Source organism: Staurois parvus, unplaced genomic scaffold, assembly GCF_062004578.1.
Source record: "Staurois parvus isolate SC_StPar_1 unplaced genomic scaffold, SC_StPar_1.0 ptg000721l, whole genome shotgun sequence".
NCBI classification, from domain to species: domain Eukaryota; kingdom Metazoa; phylum Chordata; class Amphibia; order Anura; family Ranidae; genus Staurois; species Staurois parvus.
The window spans coordinates 736,348-762,163 of NW_028318517.1; the positions used below are offsets into that span (position 1 = coordinate 736,348).

At 47.8% G+C, this 25,816-nt stretch overlaps 1 protein-coding gene across 1 annotated transcript; it reads right to left on the minus strand.

Moving 5' to 3' along the window:
* Positions 1–302: 302 nt before the first annotated feature.
* LOC149445404 (uncharacterized) lies at positions 303–18,659 on the minus strand. The gene is made up of 2 exons (XM_089653858.1): positions 18,082–18,659; positions 303–1,520 (listed from the first exon to the last, which is right to left on the minus strand). The coding sequence occupies exons 1-2, from the start codon at positions 18,647–18,649 to the stop codon at positions 520–522; spliced, it is 1,569 nt and encodes a 522-aa protein (XP_089509984.1). The 5' UTR covers positions 18,650–18,659; the 3' UTR covers positions 303–519.
* Positions 18,660–25,816: the final 7,157 nt, after the last annotated feature.

Consider the following 25,816-nt stretch of genomic DNA (forward strand, 5'->3'; position numbering starts at 1 on the left):
TCCATCAACTAGGTCCTCTTTCACACTCGCTCTGAGATCACTTCTCACATAGAGACAGACACCACCACCTTTCCTATTTCCCCCGTCTCTCCGAAAGAGAACCTAGCCAGGAATATGAATGGTCCAGTCATGTGAGGAATGAAGCCAAGATTCAGCAATACCAATTCAATCCTAGTTCTCTTCATGCACCAAACCTTCCAACTCACCTATTGTACTGGGCACACTTCTGGCATTGGGGAACAAACACTTTCATTCACTGACACCTTGTTCATTCACCGACACCTTGTTCATTCGCCGACACCTTGTTCACATGGATTTTTTGTATTTTTTATTTGCATACAAAAATGGTACCAATTGCACTGGTTGTTTGTAACATGGGAACCTTCTTATCATCTACCATAGCCCTCCCCCCATCTTTCCCCATTCCACCCCCCAATAAGTATTGACCCATCTGATCTGTCTACCCCGTTATAATACCTGATGTACAGGAAAACAGGACTTCAGTGAGGAACATTTCCCTCACTCAGGACCGGAAAGTGGCTTCTCCCCTGTGTGAGATCTGTGATGTATGTAAACACTGGACTTCTGTGAAAAACATTTCCCGCACTCAGGACAAGAATACGGCTTCTCCCCAGTGTGAGATCTCTGATGTCTGTTAATATGGGATTTAACTGAAAAACATTTCCCACACATAGGACAGGAATACGGCTTCTCTCCCGTGTGAGATCTCTGATGTGTGTAAAGACTGGACTTCACTGAAAAACATTTCCCACACTCAGGACAAGAATATGGCTTCTCCCCAGTGTGAGATCTCTGATGTGTATTAAAATAGGACTTAACTGAAAAACATTTCCCACACTCAGGACAGGAATACGGCTTCTCTCCCGTGTGAGATCTCTGATGTGTGTAAAGACTGGACTTCACTGAAAAACATTTCCCACACTCAGGGCAGGAATACGGCTTCTCTCCTGTGTGAGATCTTTGATGTATGTAAAGACTGGACTTCAATGAAAAACATTTCCCACACTCAGGACAGAAATGTGGCTTCTCCCCTGTGTGAGATCTCTGATGATAATCAAGTTTGGACTTCAGTGAAAACCATTTCCCGCACTCAGAACAAGAATACAGCTTCTCCCCTGTGTGAGATCTCTGATGACTTTTAAAATGGGACTTAACTGAAAAACATTTCCCACACTCAGGACAGGAATATGGCTTCTCTCCCGTGTGAGATCTCTGATGTGTGTAAAGATTGGACTTCAATGAAAAACATTTCCCACACTCAGGACAGGAATACGGCTTCTCCCCTGTGTGAGATCTTTGATGTGTGTAAAGATTGGACTTCACTGAAAAACATTTCCCACACTCAGGACAGGAATACGGCTTCTCCCCTGTGTGAGATCTCTGATGTGTGGAAAGACTGACCTTCTCTGAAAAACATTTCCCGCACTCAGGACAGGAATACGGCTTCTCCCCTGTATGAAATCTTTTATGCCCATTCAGACCAGATTTAGACTGGAAACCTTTCCCGCACTCAGTACAGGAGAAGCTCTTCCCTGTTGGAAGGCTGGCCCGGTCCCGCACAGTCTGAGGTTCCTCAGGATACAAGGAATCCGATGGTCCATCTACACTGGGTGGTGCAGGATGGACATTGGAGGGAGCCGGGTTTTCTCCTGGACTATACTGTGTGATGTCCTCATCTTCTACTTTCCAGTCTGGAGACAAAGTGAGACAATCCTCGGAGGTTTTCCTCATCTCCCGGCCATGGACTAAAATACAAAGACAAAGAGGATTACTAGACAGGAGTTGATTGGTTCCCCCAAACCAGGACTCCGCCCACATCAGGCAGCTTGGTCTCTGAGGAGCTTACAATTCCACCCTCAAGGGAACTAGGAAATGGCTCCTCTGATCTCCTACCAGGTCATTTCTTTATTCATGGACCTTAGTCAGAGAGTGAGGAAACAACCAGAACTGTCTTTTATAGGAGGGACAGTGATGAGGGGATTATAGGACGAGGGTCCCCACCCCCTCTATCACTCATCGCCATCTTCCCAACACAAGAAGTACTGCACTTCCTTATTTAGTCCATGATTTAGTCATGAAGAACAGCGGGGCTGAGCCCCACCAGAGGTCAGAGAGTGAGGATGGGGGGAGAACAACCAAGATGAAGACTGGACTGATCCTGAAGACCACCATCATTGGCGTATTGACTCCTCCCTCATTATCACTTTCTGTTTAAGGGTCCAAAGTTGGAGGATGTTATCACATTATTATCACCATGTAAAAGTCTGTGCTCCAATCACATCATCCGATATAAAATGTCCAGCTGGGAGGAAATGGGTGTAACAAAAGAGAATCCATATTATGTGTATATATAGCAGTGGGGGGAGGGGGGAGAGCAGAAGTCAGGAGTATGTAATGTACAACATATAGTATATAATGCAGGGGTCAGGAGTATATAATGTACAACAGAGTATATAGTGCAGGGGACAGGAGTATGTAATGTACAACATAGAGGATATAGTGCAGGGGTCAGGAGTGTGTAATGTACAACATAGAGTATATAGTGCAGGGGTCAGGGGTATGTAATGTACAACATAGAGGATATAGTGCAGGGGTCAGGAGTATGTAATGTACAACATAGAGTATATAGTGCAGGGGTCAGGAAGATGTAATGTACAACATAGAGTATATAGTGCAGGGGTCAGGAGTATGTAACGTACAACATAGAGTATATAGTGCAGGGGTCAGGACTATGGAATGTACAACATAGAGTATATAGTGCAGGGGTCAGGAGTATGTAATGTACAACATAGAGTATATAGTGCAGGGGTCAGGAGTATGTAATGTACAACATAGAGTATATAGTGCAGGGGTCAGGAGTATGTAATGTACAACATAGAGTATATAGTGCAGGGGTCAGGAGTATGTAATGTACAACAGAGTATATAGTGCAGGGTCAGGAGTATGTAATGTACAACATGGAGTATATAGTGCAGGGGTCAGGAGTATGTAATGTACAACATAGAGTATATAGTGCAGGGGTCAGGAGTATGTAATGTACAACATAGAGTATATAGTGCAGGGGTCAGGAGTATGTAATGTACAACATGGAGTATATAGTGCAGGGGTCAGGAGGATGTAATGTACAACAGAGTATATAGTGCAGGGGTCAGGAGTATGTAATGTACAATATACATTATACAGTGTAAGGGTCAGAACTCATAATATTGGTATTCAGTAATCAGTGGAAGATTAAATGTTTACTGTAGACAAGTTGCAGAGATCCCACACCGCTGCCTCCCATCTCCTGAGACTGCACTCAGTGACTTGGGGCTGAGACACTACAGACATATCCCTCCACCCGGCACAGTCAGCAGATAACAGAGAAGGTACCCTGGGAGAAATGTTCTGTCAGAGATCTTGCTGGACTCATAGACATCTATGGTGAAAATCAACATTTTGCTGCCAGCTGAACCCCAGAACCTCCATAAATCCAGTCTAGATACATAAATTGTGTCTGCAGCACAGAGAAGGAAGATTATCCGAGAGAAATCCAGGAATACAGGACGGGGAACACAGCTCAGGAAAGTGACCAGGGGATTACAGGCTGATATCACCCAGTCCCCGCCCTACTCTGGACCAATCAGTGAGCAGTATGGGTGGAGGAATGGATTTAGTGTTCATGACCCACCTGTGCTGATCTCTGTAGGAGTGTCCTCCTCTATAAATGTCCCCGTTATTCCATCCTCCTCCATAGACTGCTGATCATCCCTCACATACGCCTCTTCTTCTTCTGCTTTCACCTCAAATTCTATATCGATTGGATCTCCACTCTAAATCAAGGAAATGAGAGAAAATATCATCTGTAAAATATAAGGTCACATAAAAAAAACTCCACACATTGTCTCCACAAGTCCATGTTCTAGATGCTCCATCCCACCCACCTTGTAATAGTGAGGGATGGTGTGACCTTCCTGTGTGGAATCCCGGGAATACAGAGGACGGGGACATCTCTCTGGTGGGTTCCTGGTATTAGGTGGCTCCATCATATCCTTGTGTCCTTCTGAAAACTCCTCCATCACTCCATACTCCTCATCCTCCTCTTTATACTCTTCTTTAACATCAATATTATCATCCCCGAGGATTCCACTCTGAAAGATATAATAAAATGACATCAATGGTAACAATGCAGATAATGTACAGATCCTAATGATACTATCAGTGATTGTTCCTCATCTACCTGATGATGGTGAGGGATGGTGTGACCTTCCTGTGTGGAATCCCGGGAATACAGAGGACGGGGACATCTCTCTGGTGGGTTCCCATGACTGGATCCATCTGTAGGAAACACACACACTGACTGAATCCATTGTTTCTATGTGTTTATCAGATGATGGGGGATCTAGGTGGATCCTCCGTACTGCTCTCTCCTTTACAATAAAGTCTCCTCTTACCCGGTGATGTGAGGGGCGGCTGATTGTCCATCATGACGTCCTTGTAGAGATCCTTGTGTCCTTCTAAATATTGATGTGTATCATCAACATGTGTGTATCATCTGCTGGAGATAAAAGACATCATAGTAACTATGGAGGAAGAGGACGGACATGACTACGGAGGAAGAGGACGAACAGGACTATAGACAAAGAGGATGGACATGACTATGGACGAAGAGGACGGACATGACGGGGGGCTACTGGGTGTAAATAGAACATAACATCTTATTACCGTTTTATGACTGTAGCCTGTGTCTGGTCTGTGTTTGAGAATCATCCCCCCTTATTCATGTGATCCTTATCAGTTCCTAATTGGGGTGGAGATGAGTGCTCATTGGGCCATCTCCCTATAAATTTAGATCAGCTAATGGAAGATCACTGATGGGGGGCACAGGCACTGATGGGGGAAGATCACTGATGGGGGGCACAGTCACTGATGGGGGAAGATCACTGATGGGGGGCACAGGCACTGATGGGGGAAGATCACTGATGGGGGGCACAGTCACTGATGGGGGAAGATCACTGATGGGGTGGCTGCTTTTGAGTGAGTTCTGCGTTGATGGAGTGCTAAGAAGCAGTTGAACTAAAGCAGCAGGAAGATACAACAAGAAACTCTCCTGCATGCTGGACAGACTGCAAGCAAACACCCCGGGAAACATCTCCTACAAGTCTGAGTCCCACTCCATGTGCCTTTCATATTTCCCCTCTACGCCTCCTTCTCATATTACTTTCCTGTGTTCCAAAAATCTCACCCCTCTGCTCCACCCCAGAACTTGTACATCTCCCCCTCACTGCTACCAACTCCCTACTACTGCTCTCATCACCTCCTGCTGATACTTCACTCTCCTGCTGACCCAAACACCAGGACTGGAAGGCATGTGCGCTCGTGTACATCCCGCTCCCATCTTACTTTCTGCACCCTCCTTCTCCTAACCTCTGGGGATATCTCCCCAAACCCTGGTCCTCCAGTATTTCACCCCCACATCAGGCACCCTCCTCCTTCTCCTAACCTCTGGGGATATCTCCCCAAACCCTGGTCCTCCAGTAATTCACCCCCACACCAGGCATCCTCTTTCATCCAGGAATAGCTGCAATCCCCTCAATTTAATATCAGTCCCCGTGCTCACAAAAACCACCCTCCCTTTTTCATGTGCGCTCTGGAATGCCCGCTCTGTCTGTAATAATCTCACCTCTGTCCATGACCTTTTTGTCTCCGGCTCCCTTAACCTACTAGCAATTACAGAAACCTGGCTCCAAGCAGCAGATTCTGCTTCCCCCGCAGCACTTCCCTATGGAGGCCTCCTCTGGACCCACTCACCCAGACCCAGTGGTCAGAAAGGTGGTGGGGTTGGTTTGCTTCTATCCCCACTGAGCACCTTTCAAGTCCCCCCTAACCCTCCCTCTCTATCCTTCTCTTCTTCCCAGACTCACTGCATCCGGCTGTTTTCTCCCATTTCTCTGAGGATTGCAGTGATCTATCGGCCTCCTGGACCCGTGTCCCGCTTTCTTCATGATTTCTCCACCTGGACACCCTACTTTCTGTCCTCTAAACTACAAACTATCATTCTCAGAGATTCTACCATCCCTATTAATGTCAACAACCCGGCTACATCCCAACTCTTCTACATAACCTCATCTCTTGCATTAGCACAATGTATACCGTCCTCCACTCACTCTGATGGGAATACATTAGTCCTTGTTTTCTTCCATCTTTGCACTCCCTACAACCTCACAAACACCCCCTTTCCTCTCTCTGATCACAATCTCATCACCTTCACAGTCTCCACGTCTTCAAACACCTATCCCTCCAAGCAGCCAACAATTACCCGCAGAAACCTTCACAACTTGAACCCGGCTCCTTTCCACTCTGCAACTGACCAACTCTATGACAGAATCTCTCCCCTGTCCTGCCCTGACCTGGCCACTGCTGTCTACAACAGTTTGCTCTCATCCACATTAGACTGACTTGCTCCTCTAACAACACGAAGCATCAAGCCCATCAGACCATTACATCCGTGGCAGACTGACCACACCAGAAATGATTGTTGGAGTGATTGTGGCATAAAACCAAATCTCAGCAAGCATGCACCCGATATAAATCTGCTTTCTTCACATACAATTCCTCCCTCCATGCTGCCAAACAAGACGACTTTGTCGCTCTCATCAATACCTTGTCATCCAGTCCTCGTTTTCTCTTCTCTACTTTTAACTCTCTACTTTCTCCACCTCCACCCAGTACCTCACTCACTGCTCATGAGATTGCAAATCATTTCAAAAACAAGATTGATGCAATTCGTAGGGACATCGCCACTGCACAGACATCCATCCCACTTAGCATACCTTATACTAAACCTCCCTCCACACTTTCCTCTTCTGACCTCGCTACTACTGAAGAGGTCACTAAGGTTTTCTCATAAGCCCGTCTCAGCACCTGCCCCCTGGATTCTGTCCCCTCACAACTACTACTGTCACCCTCTTTTCCATCCTATGCTCCCTCACTCACATCTTCAATCTCTCCCTCTCTACTGGTGCCTTCCCCTCCCCTCTAAAGCATGCACACATCACTCCCATACTTAACAAGCCCTCCCTGGACCCCACCAACCTGAACAACTTAAGACCCATCTCCCTGCTGCCATTTACCTCTAAACTCCTAGAACGTTTAGTCTACAATCGCCTGAGCTCCTCCCTCACCGACAACAACCTTCTTCACCCTTTACAGTCTGGCTTTCACTCACTATACTCCACTGAAACTGCCCTACTAAAACTCACTGATGATCTACAGTCTGCTAAAACCAATGGCCACTACTTCGTACTGATCCCAACCGATGGCCACTACTCCGCACTCACCCCAGCCGATGGCCACTACTCCGCACTCACCCCAGCCGATGGCCACTACTCCGCACTCACCCCAGCCGATGGCCACTACTCCGCACTCACCCCAGCCGATGGCCACTACTCCGCACTCATCCCAGCCGATGGCCACTACTCCGCACTCATCCCAGCCGATGGCCACTACTCCGCACTCATCCCAGCCGATGGCCACTACTCCGCACTCATCCCAACGGATGGCCACTACTCCGCACTCATCCCAACCGATGGCCACTACTCCGCACTCATCCCAACCGATGGCCACTACTCCGCACTCATCCCAACCGATGGCCACTACTCAGCACTCATCCCAACCGATGGCCACTACTCCGCACTCATCCCAACCGATGGCCACTACTCGGTACTCATCCCAAACGATGGCCACTACTCGGTACTCATCCCAAACGATGGCCACTACTCGGTACTCATCCCAAACGATGGCCACTACTCGGTACTCATCCCAAACAATGGCCACTACTCGGTACTCATCCCAAACGATGGCCACTACTCCGTACTCATCCCGAACGATGGCCACTACTCCGTACTCATCCCAACCGATGGCCACTACTCCGTACTCATCCCAGCTAATGGCCACTACTCCATACTCATCCCAACCAATGGCCACTACTCCGTACTCTTACTACTTGACCCCCTCCTCCTCAAAAAACTACATTCTCTTGGCTTCCGAGACTCTGCTCTCTCCTGGTTCTCCTCCTACCTATTGCAGAGCTCCTTCAGTGTTACCGATAACTCTGCCTCCTCCTCTTCACTCCCTCTCTCTGTAGGGGTCCCTCAAGGCTCTGTCCTTGGACCCCTTCTCTTCTTCATCTACACCTCCTCCCTTGGTCACTTGATAAACTCCCACAGCTTTAAGTACCATCTCTATGCTGATTACACACAAATCTATCTTTCTACCCCTTACCTCGCCCCTTCAGTCTCCTCCTCACCTCGCCCCTTCAGTCTCCTCACCTCACCCCTCCCCTTCAGTCTCCTCTCGCATTACTAACCTACTAGGTGACATATCGGCATGGATGTCACTCCACTTCCTCAAACTCAATCTTTCCAAAACTGAGCTCTTAGTTTTCCCTCCAGCCCGTGCCCCCTCCCCTAACTTCTCCATCAAGATCAATAATACAATCATCAGTCCCTCCCCTCATGCCAGGGTACTAGGTGTAATCCTAGACTCCCATCTGTCCTTTCAGTCCCAAATCCAATCACTGTCCAAATCTTGCAGACTTTACCTCCACAACATCTCCAAGATATGCCCGTTCCTAACCTCAGAAACCACTAAGCAACTTATTCACTCCCTTGTTATATCTCGCCTTGACTATTGTAATTCCCTCCTCATTGGCCGACCTCATCGCAGGCTATCCCCTCTTCAGTCTTTCATGAATGTTGCTGCCAGACTCATCCACCTTACTAACCGTTGTGTATCTGCCACCCCTCTCTGCCAATCCCTCCACTGGCCTCTACTCAGTGTCCTCTACCCCTCTGTGCCAATCCCTCCACTCGGTGTCCTCCCCCCCTCTCTGCCAATCCCTCCACTGGCCTCCATTCAGTGTCCTCCACCCCTCTCTGCCAATCCCTCCACTGGCCTCCATTCAGTGTCCTCCATCCCTCTCTGCCAATCCCTCCACTGGCCTCCATTCAGTGTCCTCCACCCCTCTCTGCCAATCCCTCCACTGGCCTCCATTCAGTGTCCTCCATCCCTCTCTGCCAATCCCTCCACTGGCCTCCACTCAGTGTCCTCCACCCCTCTCTGCCAATCCCTTCACTGGTGTCCACTCAGTGTCCTCCACCCCCCTCTGCCAATCCCTCCACTGGCCTCCACTCAGTGTCCTCCACACCTCTCTGACAATCCCTCCACTGGCTTCCCTTTGCCCAACGGATAAAATTCAAAACACTAACAATAACATATAAAGCCATTTATAACTCTGCCCCAAAGTACATCACCGATCTTGTCTCTAAATATCACCCAAACCGTCCTCTCCGCTCCTCGCAAGACCTCCTACTCTCTAGCTCCCTTGTCTCCTCCTCCATGCTCGTCTCCAGGACTTCTCCAGAGCTTCCCCCATCCTCTGGAACTCTCTACTCCAATTTATCAGACTATCGCCTACTCTGTTCACTTTTAGGTGATCTCTGAAAACCTATCTCTTCAGGGAAGCCTATCCTGCCTTCAGCTAATACTGGAATCTTCTACTCTTCCAACCAGTCCATCCCCCACAGTTACTACCTTTTGTACCACTAGCCCCTCCCTCTTAAATTATAAGCTCCCAGGATCAGGGCCCTCCTAACCCTCTTGTATTGATCTGTATTGTTGTTGTATTGTCTCCCGTTATATTGTAAAGCGCTGAGCAAACTGTTGGCGCCATAAATCCTGTATAATAATAATTACCTCCTCTACTGCCACGTCCAGCAACCTCTCCGATCTCCTTCAGACCAAAGGGAACGTCTTATCTTTATTCCAGATCACTTCCTGTCTGTTCCTGACATCACTTCCTGTCTGTTCCTGACATCACTTCCTGTTCATATTCCATAGAGAAGTCCTGTCTGGGTAGTAGAAATGAGATCACCATCTTGTGGAGTTCAGATGAACTGCAGCCCCGAGAAATGTCCCCTAATAACCATTCCTGCATTGTATCTACCTTACAGAGATATCAGGGAAGTTCAAAAAGAACTAAAAAATGTAAGAAACAATAAACCTAACTCTTATGCAACAAACTGTTTAAAAAAGATATTTTACTACAGATAGAAAAGTCTTAAAGACACAGAACATAAGATAAAAACAAAATGCATAATAAAACAGAGACCTCTAAAATCTGACACACTACCCATAATGTCCCTCCTTCTGTCAGGGCTCCCGGGTATGACCAGAGGTGTGTGACTGACGCAGGGAAACGCAGACTTCAGATATATTATAAACAATATAATTTATTAACACTAACAATACAAACATAAACACAGTGCAATACTAAAACATAACACAGTGCAAACGAACCAAACCAACCACCCACAGATGACAGTACATATAATGCAAGCGTCGTCAGGCAGGCCGGGTCAATATCAATTGGGCAGGTAGGTACAGGGGGAGCAAGCGGAGAATGGTCGGGGTCACAAGCCAGGTTCAGCAGGTAGCGGGCAGCATGGTACAGAGGGTCAGGCAGAGGAGAATGGTCAGACAAGCCAGGGATCAGAGCAGGGTCAGCAACGAATCAGACAGGAACAGGGAGCAGGAACAGGATACAGGGCCCAGGAAAACACACACCAAGGCCGAGTCTGCAGGTCTGGCCATCCCTTAAATACACCAGTATAATCAGTTCCAGGTGTTTGACTGGCTGCAAGGTTGAGTTTCTGATTGCTGGGAGCACCCGCTGGCCAGCCCTGGTACTGCAGCTCATAAGGCAGGTGAGTCCCACCATTGCTGGCCAGTCCATTCCTGACACCTTCATATCAGAGAGAGACAGACTACCCAGAATGTACCATACTTCATATCAGAGAGAGAGAGACTACCCAGAATGTCCCGTCCTTCATATCAGAGAGAGACAGACTACCTAGAATGTCCCGTCCTTCATATCAGAGAATGAGACAGACTACCCAGAAAGTCCCATCCTTCATATCAGAGAACGAGACAGACTACCCAGAAAGTCCCATCCTTCATATCAGAGAACGAGACAGCCTACCCAGAATGTCCCGTCCTTCATATCAGAGAATGAGACAGACTACCTAGAATGTCCCGTCCTTCATATCAGAGAATGAGACAGACTACCCAGAAAGTCCCATCCTTCATATCAGAGAACGAGACAGACTACCCAGAAAGTCCCATCCTTCATATCAGAGAACGAGACAGCCTACCCAGAATGTCCCGTCCTTCATATCAGAGAATGAGACAGACTACCCAGAAAGTCCCATCCTTCATATCAGAGAACGAGACAGACTACCCAGAAAGTCCCATCCTTCATATCAGAGAACGAGACAGACTACCCAGAATGTCCCATCCTTCATATCAGAGAGAGACAGACTACCTAGAATGTCCCGTCCTTCATATCAGAGAATGAGACAGACTACCCAGAAAGTCCCATCCTTCATATCAGAGAACGAGACAGACTACCCAGAAAGTCCCATCCTTCATATCAGAGAACGAGACAGCCTACCCAGAATGTCCCGTCCTTCATATCAGAGAATGAGACAGACTACCTAGAATGTCCCGTCCTTCATATCAGAGAATGAGACAGACTACCCAGAAAGTCCCATCCTTCATATCAGAGAACGAGACAGACTACCCAGAGTGTCCCCTCCGTCATATCAGAGACAGAGACAAACTGCCCAGAATCTCCCATCCTTCATATCAGAGACAGAGACAGACTACCCAGAATGTCCCGTCCTTCATATCAGAGACAGAGACAGACTACCCAGAATTTCTCGTCTTTCATATCAGAGAACGAGACGGACTACCCAGAATGTCCCATCCTTCATATCAGACAGAGATATACTACTTATAATGTCCCGTCCTTCATATCAGAGAGAGACAGACTACCCAGAGTGTCCCCTCCGTCATATCAGAGACCAAGACAGACTACCCAGAATGTCCCATCCTTCATATCAGACAGAGATATACTACTTATAATGTCCCGTCCTTCATATCAGAGAGAGACAGACTACCCAGAGTGTCCCCTCCTTCATATCAGAGACCAAGACAGGCTACCCAGAATGTCCCATCCTTCATATCAGAGAATGAGACAGACTACCCAGAGTGTCCCCTCCGTCATATCAGAGACAGAGACAAACTGCCCAGAATCTCCCATCCTTCATATCAGAGACAGAGACAGACTACCCAGAATGTCCCGTCCTTCATATCAGAGACAGAGACAGACTACCCAGAATTTCTCGTCTTTCATATCAGAGAACGAGACAGACTACCCAGAACATCCTGTCCTTCATATCAGAGAGAGACAGACTACCCAGAATGTCCTATCCTTCATATCAGAGAGAGACAGACTACCCAGAATGTCCCATCCTTCATATCAGACAGAGATATACTACTTATAATGTCCCGTCCTTCATATCAGAGAGAGACAGACTACCCAGAATTTCCCGTCCTTCATATCAGAGACCGAGACAGACTACCCAGAATGTCCCATCCTTCATATCAGAGAGAGACAGACTACCCAGAATGTTCCGTCCTTCATATCAGAGACCGAGACAGACTACCCAGAATGTCCCATCCTTCATATCAGAGAGAGACAGACTACCCAGAATGTCCTGTCCTTCATATGCATTTTGGTGCTGGGCAGTGAGCACAGGGCCCACAAGGGAATGTCTGGCCTTCAGGCCACCCTCATGAAGTCTGTTTCTAATTGTTTGGTCAGACATTCACACCAGTGGCCTGCTGGAGGTCATTCTGTAGGGCTCTGGCAGGGCTCATCCTGTTCCTCCTTGCACAAAGGAGCAGATATCAGTGCTGCTGATGGGTTAAGGACCTTCTACGTCCCTGTCCAGCTCTCCTAGAGTAACTGCCTGTCTCCTGGAATCTCCTCCATGCTCTTGAGACTGTGCTGGGAGACACAGCAAACCTTCTGGCAATGCCATGTATTGATGTGCCATCCTGGAAGAGTTGGAATGCCTGTACAACCTCTGTAGGATCCAGGTATGGCCTCATGCTACCAGTAGTGACACTGACCCGAGCCAAATGCCAAACTAGTGAAAAACAGAAAAGAGGAGTAGGGAAAAAATGTCAGTGACCTCCACCTGTAAAACCATTCCTGTTTTGTGGGTCGTCTCCTTGTTGCCCATCTAGTGCACCTGTTGTTAATGTCATTACCACCAAAGCAGCTGAAAGTGATGAACAACCCCCTCTGCTACTTACCTGATCAGATCCATATCCCATGAGTTTCATTGACTTCATGCCAGACTCGGATTACAGTCTTCCTTTCATATTTTTGAGCCAAGTATTTACCTTCCTGCTGTCACATGGTCACATTGTCTGTATCCTATCTTTCTCAGTGGGAGGAAGCTATACCAAGTTAAATATGATTCCATCAGGTCAGCAGATTTGCTAAGCACAGGTATGGAGTACTCATATGGAAAAAAGGTTACAGTTTTTATGTTCAGTTTTGTTGTTTAATAATGATTACTTTGTGTTTTTTCCTGTTCACTTCACCGCCTGAAGCTTGTGAAAGTAATGATAGGAGCCATATCCCTTTCTACAGCTCATCATATGCAGCTACGCTCCCCTGCTAAACAATTACAAATGCTGAGGCACTTGAAGTGGTTGTGAACGGGTCCGGCACTCCGGCAGGAGACACACTTACAAGCAGCAGACTTTCATAGAATGGAAAGGTTGTGGGTGGGTCAGGCGCTAGGTCCAGCAGTAGTAGGATGGAAGGCAAGGGTGCTCATTGTAATCCACAAAAACCTGGCATTAGAATTCATCTCTGAGTGCAACGATGATATGGGACGTATGGCTGCCGTGGTCTTGCAGATCTCCAATAAGGATCTCCAACTCACCAATGTCTATGCCCCCAACTCCCTGGCAGACCCTTCTGTAATGCTGCAGCTAATTAGATATTTCATAATCCCAGTATACATCAGATAGATGGAGGAGACTAACACAGTAGTAAATGATAGAGAGGACAGGTCAACACAAGGTCCACCCATGCAAAGGTGTCTACTGGCTCTTCTCATTAGCACAGTTGATTTCTGCCAGAGGATTATTAGACCCCTGGTGACTGGCGGACCCCACAGACAGGGAGTTTACTTCATATTCTCACAATACATTTGCCAGGCTAGACTATCTTTATTGCAGCACTTCCCTTTTCCCTCATGTCCATCATACGGCCATACACGACTTGATTATATCAGACCATAGCCCCACCTCTGTTTCTTTGGCAGACCCTCGAACCACAGGCCCCCCAAATATTTGGAGATTTCCTTCCTATCTGACATGTAAGGTGGACTTCATACACGCTGGTAGGAATGCTTGGCTAGAGTACACCACCACTAATGAATCCCATCAATGTGACCCACACTTGTTCTGGGAAGCTGCCAAGCCTTTTATTAGGGGAAGGATGTTTCCTCATATAAAACATTGACAAAGCAGAATACCTCTGAGCACAGAAAGCATTGGCATGAAGCCAAACACCTCTTTGATCTTTGGGTAGAGAATTACAAACATATAAATTGTTCCTATTCTGATTCACAATTGTGTAAATATGGTGATAAGGTGGGTAAGCAAAGGGTCTTTCCAACCAACTCATGTAGCCTCCCTAAAGGATACTTCTGCTACCCTTGTCTCCTCCCCAGAAGAAACCAATAAAATACTGGAAGATATTTGTGCCACTCTATATCTAGATCCAAGACCTTGAGGTGACCACAAAATTCCTAGACTCACTTCATTTACTCACTATTGGCCCCTCCCACCTGTAATCTGTAAATGTCCCTATTTTATTAAAGGAAGAGTCTGAGGTGATTAAAGGCTTACCTAGTGGGAAATCACCTGGTCCTGATGGCTACACACCAGCATTTTATAAGATGATGGACTCTCTTCATCCCTCAGCTACTGACAGTATATAACAAGGTTTGGGAGGGGGCCCATACCTTCCAATGGGTCACCAAGACTATATAAAATTGATTTCTAATAAGGGCAAGGACCCAACTGAACTGAGGTCATACCAACCCATATCCATCCTAAATGTGGACACTAAAATACCCTCTGAAATAGTAGCATCCATCTTGGCTGCAATATTACCCTCCCTTATCCATACTGCCCAGGCTGGCTTTATTAATGGTAGACCAGTGGCTTCCAACATTCAGAAAGTTATTGCAGTGCTGGAACAAGGCAAGGTACACCCATCTGAGGATCGAGCTATTATTACATTGGATGCTGGAAAAGCCTTGGATAATGTCAGCTATCATTGGCTTGCTCTGGTTCTTCTGATGGGCTTTTCAGCAGTATGGATTCTGCACCTTCACCCAGGGTGGTAGCTGCAGGTCTCATATCAGGTGAAATATTGCTGCATGAAGGGTACTCACCAGGGTTGCCCCCCCCTTCACCTCTTCTTTTCAACCTTGCCCTGGAACCTTTCTCCCGTTACCTTTCCTCCAGAGAACCGCTACATGGGATTCAGACAGGTCAAGAAGAACTCTGTGTAGTCCTATTTGCCGATGATATTCTTATTTTTTATGGCGGATCCTGTGGCAGATATTCACATTCTCCATCAGGTCTTCACAAGCTGCCTACAGTGCTCTGGCCTTCCAATCAATTCTGCTAAGAGTGGAATACTTTCCTTATGTCGAACCAACACCCTTCCCTGGGCCCAGCAGTCTCTCTTCCACGTAGCAAATGTTCAGATCACATATTCAGGCATTACGATAGGGAAGGATCCATCCTCGGTCTATCATTACTACCCTCCACTGATATCTAAAATAGGAAATGAGATGGAAACATGGATGTACCTTCTCCTATCACTTTTTGGGGGATGCCACCTGTTCAAAATGGTGAGCTTTGCTCACCTATTGTACTCTCTTCAAACAATTCTGTTACTGCTTAAACAGGGGGAGCAAAAAAAAAAAAAGAAGGATGGAGCAAACTTTCCCAATATTCCATTGTATGACCTTGTCTGTTTATTGTGTATAGGGACAGATTGGATACTTCAGGCTTCCTCATACACCAATTATGTTTTGGAGTTGGCAGTGGGGCAACCATATGACTTAGCTGCTCTCCTGCATTGCAAAATACAATTGTTCCCCACAAGTATTCAACACAACCTTCTGATACGGGATCTGATTCTTACATGGAGGGACATACAGAGCAAATTGGGCCTGTCACCCCATGTCTCCCAATATTTTCCCATAAGAGGCAATAAAATGTTTCCACAAGCTGTTCAATATGTGGCTTTCAACATTTGGAGTTCTAAGGGGCTCTCCTGCGTTGCCTCCATGTATGACGCATATTTGAACTATCAGGAACTTTGAAATCTTTCCCAACCAATGCATCAACTTATGCCCTGCCAAGCCATCCCTCTCTCTACTACCTACACCTCTCAGGTTGTATAAACTGGTGCTGCCCAGCCAAGCAACAATGTTTTCAAACTTCCATATTGGATCGCTTCCTACAGGAATGGAAATACTCCATATCTGACATCTATCGACCTTTACACTCTCTCTTTACTAAACTGCTACATCCCACATCTGTGAAATCTTGGAGCAAGGTCATACCGGGGGAGAACCTGGTGGGCAACATACTGGAAGGATAGAACAAAGTGCAAAGGCTTGTGGTGAATGAATCCTGGAGAGAGTCTCAATGTAAGCTCTTCCTTAGGGCTTTCATCCCATTTCTATCCACTAAGAACTCTCCACAAATCCACTATATAGTGAGCACCGCCCTCTCTCTTCCACCGATTTCAGGAATGGCCCCGCATCTCAACCTTTTGGGAACAAGTGTTAGCCTACATCTGAGGAGTTTGTGGCTGCTCACTCCTCATGGACCCAGTTCTTCTACTCTTCGGCTCCGCTACAACTCTCCATTCAGCTGAGAAAACCCACATCCACAAATCCCGCAGGAGCTTGCAGAGGATATTAATATGTTTACTGGTGGCCCACAGGGCTATTCCTAAGAAATGGACTATCGTCTTGTCCCCACCATCACAGACACTAAAAAATATCTACGTCTTCTGATTTACAGAGAGAAGGTAGACATGGAGCTCAACAACCAAGCCTCAGTCAAACATTTCCATAATAGATGGGACACTTTTATTGCAGCAACACTTACATCCTTGGAGCAATCCTCTATGTTGTCTTCTTTTACTTCTATGGATGGGTTTGTCAAGGTGGTTACATTGTAGAAATCAGACAGCCGTGTATGGAACACGCATTGAGGACACGCATACATAACAGGTGTTACTTGCTCCCCATCTGGCCGTGTATATCTTGGTTTTCTGGTTCATGACGTTGTCATTCTTTTGCTCTCCTGATGTGTCTGTGCGCACTCATGGCCGAACCTTACTTCCTTGGCTTTATCATGACATCGAGGAACATTATGACATTCTGCTCCTCTCACTTATTGGAGTTGGGAACAAAGTCTCAGGAGAGAGTCCATCCATGTTTTCTGATCAGGTATCACACCCGGTCACACCTCCAGGTCAGTTCCTGCCAGAAGCTTCCTTCCTCTTTCTTTATTGGAGAGATTATAATTATTTCATTGGTTACTGTGATTTATCTTTTATTCAGAAGTCATGGCAAGAAGTATGAAGTGCTCGTCTCCTCTTTCACCCCAGACATATTGCTTCTTTGTATATCTCTTTAGAAAACTCAATAAAGAATGTTAAAAAACTGTACTCAGCCAATGACAGGTAATGACTCCATTTTTATTCTTCTCCTGCTATCAATGGTTAATCCGGTCCCACACTTCATCCATGTCTTTGGGGGCCTCTGATCTCCTTATCAACTGTTCCTTCCATGATGAAGATCAGCCATGGAGTATATCTGAGGTGTATATCAGGGTGTGCTTCTTCCCCACATGAGAGCTGGGATGTCCAGCAACATTCATCTAGAAGACATTTCCCGCACTCAAGGCACTAATACACCTCCAGGGTTGTGTGGGATCCCTGATGTACAGGAAGAGAGGACTTCAGTGAGGAACATTTCCATCACTCAGGACAGAAATGTGGCTTCTCCCCCGTGTGCGTTCTCTGATGTCTGTAAAGATCGGACTTCTGCAAAAAACATTTCCCGCACTCAGAACAAGAATATGGCTTTTCCCCTGTATGAAATCTCTGATGTGTGTTAAGGCCGGATCGCCCTGAAAAACATTTCCCGCACTCAGGACAGGAATACGGCTTCTGTCCCGTGTGCAATCTCTGATGTGTGTAAAGATGGGACATCTGTGAAAAACATTTCCCGCACTCAGAACAGGAATAAGGCTTCTCCCCCGTGTGAGATCTCTGATGTATGTAAAGATGGGGCTTCTGTGAAAAACGTTTCCCACACAGAGGACAGGAATGTGGCTTGTCCCCAGTATGCAATTTCTTATGTCTGTAAAGATTAGACTTATCTGAAAAACATTTCCCGCACTCAGTACAGGAGAACCTCTTCCCTGTTGGAAGGCCGGCCCGGTCCCGCACAGTCTGAGGTTTCTCGGGATATGAGGAATTCGATGGTCCATCTATAATGGGTGGTGCCGGATGGACATTGGAGGGAGCCGGGATTTCTCCTGGACTATACTGTGTGATGTCCTCATCTTCTACTTTCCAGTCTGGAGACAAAGTGAGACAATCCTCGGAGGTTTTCCTCATCTCCCGGCCATGGACTAAAATACAAAGACAAAGAGGATTACTAGACAGGAGCTGATTGGTTCCCCCAAACCAGGACTCCGCCCACATCAGGCAGCTTGGTCTCTGAGGAGCTTACAATTCCACCCTCAAGGAAACTAGGAAATGGCTCCTCTGATCTCCAACCAGGTCATTTCTTTATTCATGGACCGTAGTCAGAGAGTGAGGAAACAACCAGAACTGTCTTTTATAGGAGGGACAGTGATGGGGGGATTATAGGACGAGGGTCCCCACCCCCTCTATCACTCATCGCCATCTTCCCAACACAAGAAGTACTGCACATCCTTAGTTAGTCCATGATTTAGTCATGAAGAACAGCGGGGCTGAGCCCCACCAGAGGTCAGAGAGTGAGGATGGGGGGAGAACAACCAAGATGAAGACTGGACTGATCCTGAAGACCACCATCATTGGGGTATTGACTCCTCCCTCATTATCACTTTCTGTTTAAGGGTCCAAAGTTGGAGGATGTTATCACATTATTATCACCATGTAAAAGTCTGTGCTCCAATCACATCATCCGATATAAAATGTCCAGCTGGTAGGAAATGGGTGTAACAAAAGAGAATCCATATTATGTGTATATATAGCAGTGGGGGGAGGGGGAGCAGAAGTCAGGAGTATGTAATGTACAACATAGAGTATATAGTGCAGGGGTCAGGAGTATGTAATGTACAACAGAGTATATAGTGCAGGGGTCAGGAGTATGTAATGTACAACATAGAGTATATAGTGCAGGTGTCAGGAGTATGTAATGTACAACATAGAGTATATAGTGCAGGGGTCAGGAGTATGTAATGTACAACATAGAGTATATAGTGCCGGGGTCAGGAGTATGTAATGTACAACATAGAGTATATAGTGCAGGGATCAGGAGTATGTAATGTACAACAGAGTATATAGTGCAGGGATCAGGAGTATGTAATGTACAACATAGAGTATATAGTGCAGGGGTCAGGAGTATGTAATGTACAACATAGAGTATATAGTGCAGGGGTCAGGAGTATGTAATGTACAACATAGAGTATATAGTGCAGGGGTCAGGAGTATGTAATGTACAACATAGAGTATATAGTGCAGGGGTCAGGAGTATGTAATGTACAACATAGAGTATATAGTGCAGGGGTCAGGAGTATGCAATGTACAACATAGAGTATATAGTGCAGGGGTCAGGTATATGTAACATGCAATATACTATATAATATACAGTATAAGGGTCAGGACTCAAATTATGGGTATTTAGAGGAAGTTTAAATGTTTACTGTAGACAAGTTGCAGAGATCCCACACCGCTGCCTCCCATCTCCTGAGACTGCACTCAGTGACTTGGGTCTGAGACTATACAGACATATCCCTCCACCCGGCACAGCCAGCAGACCACAGATCTTGCTAGATCCGGCCATTGGTAAGAACCCCAAGACACATGCCCCAAGTGCCTAGGTAGAGCAACACCTATGAAGAAGATGAACACTTTGCTGCCCGCTGAACCCCAGAATCGATATAATTCCAGTCTAGATACATAAATTGTGTCCCATGTGCTGATATTGCAGTGGTTACTCTACTCTGGACCAATCAGAGAGCAGTATTGTCACGATCAGAGGAGAAGACCACCTGGGACTGTAAACTCAGGATCTATAGTGGACCAGTGGAAACAACTAAACAGGTGTAGCTGGGTACCGGTCCTCACATATACAGGAGCAGTGTGACCGCACACAAGAGTCGCAGGATCTAAGGGGCCATCCGGTCTTCACCAGAGCCACTGGAGGGGTGGATGTTGTGCTGCATGGCAGCCCCCAGGTTGCGGCTCTCTAACACACCCGTGCAGGCACAGTGCAACCAAATAGCATGCTGGAAGGACACGCGGTGCACACAGGATACCAGGAACCAAGGTCACCTACTGCAGCAACCTAGGAAGGGGCTCCGGGGGAGAGGATGCAGGGAACACGTGTAAAGTGCAGGAGAGGGAGGGATGCTGAGCAATGGTGCAGAGAGACTCAGCAAGATGGAAAGGGCTGCAGGCAAACAACAGGAAACAATGCTGAGAAGGACACACAGCAACAGGAAATGAGGGGATCCACGGACAGAAACCAAAGGGAATATAACTGCACAGCCAGAGGGAAAACACAGAGAACAAAGACAGGATCCAACAGCACACAGAATGTGGGAATACTCAAGCAGCAGTGAACACCACAGGAACCAGAGGGGTCCGGCTTCCACATGAAGACACGTTGCTGGAACACTAATACACAGGTGCAAAGACTTGATAATACCTAGGTTCAGGGGGGATAGGCAGGAACCCGAGCAACACGGACAGGAGGCAAAACCCGGTGCTGGATCAATGTGAAGGGAAGCATGACAAGTATGGGTGGAGGAATGGATTTAGTGTTCATGACCCACCTGTGCTGATCTCTGTAGGAGTGTCCTCCTCTATAAATGTCCCCGTTATTCCATCCTCCTCCATAGACTGCTGATCATCCCTCACATACGCCTCTTCTTCTTCTGCTTTCACCTCAAATTCTATATCTATCAGATCTTCACCCTAAACCAAGGAAATGATAGAAGAGGTCATCTGTAAAATATAAGGTCACATAAAAAATCCATATATTGTCCCAAGTCCATGCTCTCCGCCCCACCAACCTTGTAATGGTGAGGGATGGTGTGACCTTCCTGTGTTGAATCCCGGGAATACAGAGGACGGGGACATCTCTCTGGTGGGTTCCTGGTATTAGGTGGCTCCATCATCTCCTTGTGTCCTTCTGAAAACTCCTCCATCACTCCATACTCCTCATCCTCCTCTTTATACTCTTCTTTAACATCAATATTATCATCCCCGAGGATTCCACTCTGAAAGATATAATAAAACATTCATTGTAACAAACATGCTGTGTATAAATCACAACTACCAATAATTGTCATCATCTACCTGATGATGGTGAGGGATGGTGTGACCTTCCTGTGTGGAATCCCAGGAATACAGAGGACGGGGACATCTCTCTGGTGGGTTCCTGTAGCTTGATGACTCCCCCATGGTGTCCTGGTACAGATCTTTGTGTTCTTCTGGAATCTCTGACTCCTCCATCCCCCCATCCTCATCCTCCTCCTCTTTTATCTCTTCTTTAACCTCAACTTTAGGATCTCTCAGGTTTCCACTCTGAAGATATAATAAAAATGACATCAATGGTAACAATGCAGATAATGTACAGATCCTAATGGTACTATCAGTGATTGTTCCTCATCTACCTGATGATGGTGAGGGATGGTGTGACCTTCCTGTGTGGAATCCCGGGAATACAGAGGACGGGGACATCTCTCTGGTGGGTTCCCATGACTGGATCCATCTGTAGGAAACACACACACTGACTGAATCCATTGTTTCTATGTGTTTATCAGATGATGGGGGATCTAGGTGGATCCTCCGTACTGCTCTCTCCTTTACAATAAAGTCTCCTCTTACCCGGTGATGTGAGGGGCGGCTGATTGTCCATCATGACGTCCTTGTAGAGATCCTTGTGTCCTTCTAAATACTCCCACTCCTCCATGGAGAAATAGACAGTGACACCCTGACACCTTATAGGAACCTGACACACACAATGATACAGTCACCATCCAGACACATCCCTTGTCTGTTACTGGAGAATGTCCCAGAATTCCCGGCACCGCTCACCTCTCCTGTCAGCAGCTCAGTGATCTCTCTGGTGACTTCTAGAATCTTCTTCTTCTTTCTCTCTTCTATCAGGGAGGGAGGTGGAGGCAATGTGATGTCATATGATCTCCAGACTTCACAGGAGGAAAACTCTACATCTGAACACAAAGAGTCACATCAAATGATATTCCCAGAATCCTCCTCACCTCTCCATTCAGGTCTCCATTTTATTAAAGCCCCACTTCAGGCTGAGGTATAATTCCCCCCCACAGGACCCCCACACTACGCAGGGTATAGGCTTGTTGCAGCATTCTGATGTCATTACATACAACGCAGGACCAACAGTCCCACTTTACATGTGAGGATACCAAGGGACCTCCACATCCTAAGAGCATCAGAAAAAAATCAGATGGAGGGACATTGGGGGAGGAGCTGTGAGGTCAGTGTGATGTCATAGGATTCTCTTACTCTGGATGGAGGACATTGGGAGGAGGAGCTGTGAGGTCAATGTGATGTCATAGGACATATAGACTTTAGATGGAGATTTGAGGGGTCCTCTATATGAGGCTTCCATATAAATCAAATCCTTGTTCCTGGGTGCGTCCTACCTCTCCTAAACTGAAGAGTGAACTTTGACCTTTACCATCCAGAAATCTGTCCGGAATCTGTGGAAGTAAGCTGTCATGTGATCAGGTGACGTGCGGAGGAACGGAGCCCCTAATGGTGGGGATGGATTTGGCGGCGTGCTGGTGCCAAGTTTCCTCCCCCCAGGGTCACTGCAGGTGTGGAGAAAAGCTGTGTAAGAGGATATGGAGGAGAGATGAGGAGGAGATCCAGGAATCAGGAGAAAGGTCAGGGCAAGCAACAGACGAGCGCATCCAAGAGACCAAGCCGGGGTCACTACACAGAAAATCAATCCAAGGAAACAACAGGCAGGACAAGGAATAGCAAGAAGGAGCTGAGAGACAAATGAGAATATTGCTCAGCCAATGGGAGATGATCTCAGCATGACTTCCATCATGAAGGAGATGAGGGGGAGGGGAGGAAGTCACTGAAGGTGACCATAGATCCATGGAAATTCAGCTGGTTCAGCAGGGATCGCTCACATTTCCATCCATGTGTGGCCACTTCCGGATAAAAGCCACTCCCCCAGCGGCTGCAGCCAATAGCTTCAGTGCTGATCTGTGTATTCTGAGAGCGGAGGAGTCCCCCCATTGTCAGAATACAAGAGTGCAGCGGGGAGGATTCCCCCATCCACCTCCAATGTGTGGATGGGGGAATCACTTCAGTTTTTATGGTCATCCCGCTGGCTGAACGATAAAACTGAACCATGTAGGCCAGCTTTGGGGGCAAATATATTATCATCAACTCCTCCCCCTGAAGGGGTTCATCTACGTATTACCTCCTCTGCTGCCAGATCCAGGAATGTCGACTCTCTGCTTCCTCATTCATAGAACTTCCTGTCTGTACCTGACATCACTTCCTGTCTATACATGACATCACTTCCTGTCTTCCATAGAGACTTCCTGTCTGGGTAGAAGTGAGATCTCCACCTTGTGGAGCTCAGAGGAACTGCAGCCCCGAGAAGCGTCTGGTAGTGTGACCCCGGCCTTGTGCTGGGTGTGTATGGACTGTAGATCCTTATAGAGGGGTCACCTCTACTCCCACCAAGGGGGACAGAAATATATGACTCCTCGGGGGAGGGGTTTTGGCCCCTTTGATTTTGCAGTAACATTGATTGCAGATTTAGTCATGTAGAACATCTGGTATATGGATACAAAGCCCCCCAGCTGGGAGTAAAGGGTGGAAATGGCTGGTGACCCCCAGATTTGGGCAATGATGTCATCACTATAAATGGATAAAACCCGCGCTATGTGTAACAACTCCAAACCTACAAAAACCTTCTAGCGGACTGCTGCTGTAACAAAGGGAAGGATTCCCTGTCATCTAGAAGAGCATTATGTGTCACAGCGCTGTCCTATTGTGTGTGCACAGAAATCATCACAAATACACTACAAATATGTGGAGACATTCAGAGATAAAGAGCTCGGGGCTCCAAATCCTATTGTCAGAGCTCCAGTGTATGACCAGAGGTGTGTGACTGACGCAGGGAAACGCAGACTTCAGATAAGTTATAAACAATTTATTAACACTAACAATACAAACATAAACGCAGTGCAATACTAAAACATAACACAGTGCAAACGAACCAAACCAACCACCCACAGATAACAGTGCATACAGTGCAAGTGTCGTCAGGCAGGCCGGGTCAATATCGTGCGGGCAGCGTGGTACAGGGGGAGTAAGCGGAGAATAGTCAGGTCACGAGCAGGGTACAGCAACTAACAGGCAGGTAGGTACAGGGGGTCAGGCAGAGAGTGTTCGGGGTCACAAGCCAGGGATCAGAACAGGAGAAGTCAGCAGAGGTCAGAATCAAGCCGGGTCAGCAACAAGACAGGGACAGGAACAGGAGCAGGATGCAGGAACAAGATACAGGGCCCAGGAAAAAACACAACACCAAGGCAGAGTCTGCAGGTCTGAATGTCCCTTAAATACACCAGTATAATTAGTTCCAGGTGTTTGACTGGCTGCAAGGTTGAGTCTCTGATTGCTGGGAGCACCCGCTGGCCAGCCCTGGTACTGCAGCTCATAAGGCAGCTGAGTCCCACTATTGCTGGCCAGTCCATTCCTGACAGTACCCCCCCCTCAAGGAGCGGCCTCAGGACGCTCCAAACAGTCCTAGCTGGGCAAAATGTTCCACCGCCCGGGTCTGGTAACTGGCGGGATATCAAAGACTGGCACACCGGGCAGGACTCCGGGCAGCGGCACACCGGGCAGAGGCACATCGGGCTGGACTCCGGGCAGAGGCACATCGGGCAGAGGCACACCGGGCAGAGGCACACCGGGCTGGACTCCGGGCAGAGGCACCTCGGGCAGGACTCCGGGCAGAGGCACCTCGGGCAGGACTCCGGGCAGAGGCACCTCGGGCAGGACTCCGGGCAGAGGCACCTCGGGCAGAGGCACACCGGGCAGAGGCACATCGGGCAGAGGCACACCGGGCAGAGGCACATCGGGCAGAGGCACATCGGGCTGGACTCCGGGCAGAGGCACATCGGGCTGGACTCCGGGCAGAGGCACATCGGGCTGGACTCCGGGCAGAGGCACATCGGGCTGGTCTCCAGGCAGAGGCACATCGGGCAGGACTCCGGGCAGAGGCACATCGGGCAGGACTCCGGGCAGAGGCACATCGGGCAGGACTCTGGGCAGAGGCACATCGGGCCGGACTCCGGGCAGAGGCACATCGGATTACCAGGCGAAGCAGCAGGCAGCGGGCCACCAGGCGGAGCAGCAGGCACCGGGCCCCCAGGCGGAGCAGCAGGCACCGGGCCCTCAGGCGGAGCAGCAGGCAGCGGGCCACCAGGCGGAGCAGCAGGCAGCGGGCCCCCGGGCGGAGCCGCAGGCACCGGGCCCCCGGGCGGAGCAGCAGGCAGC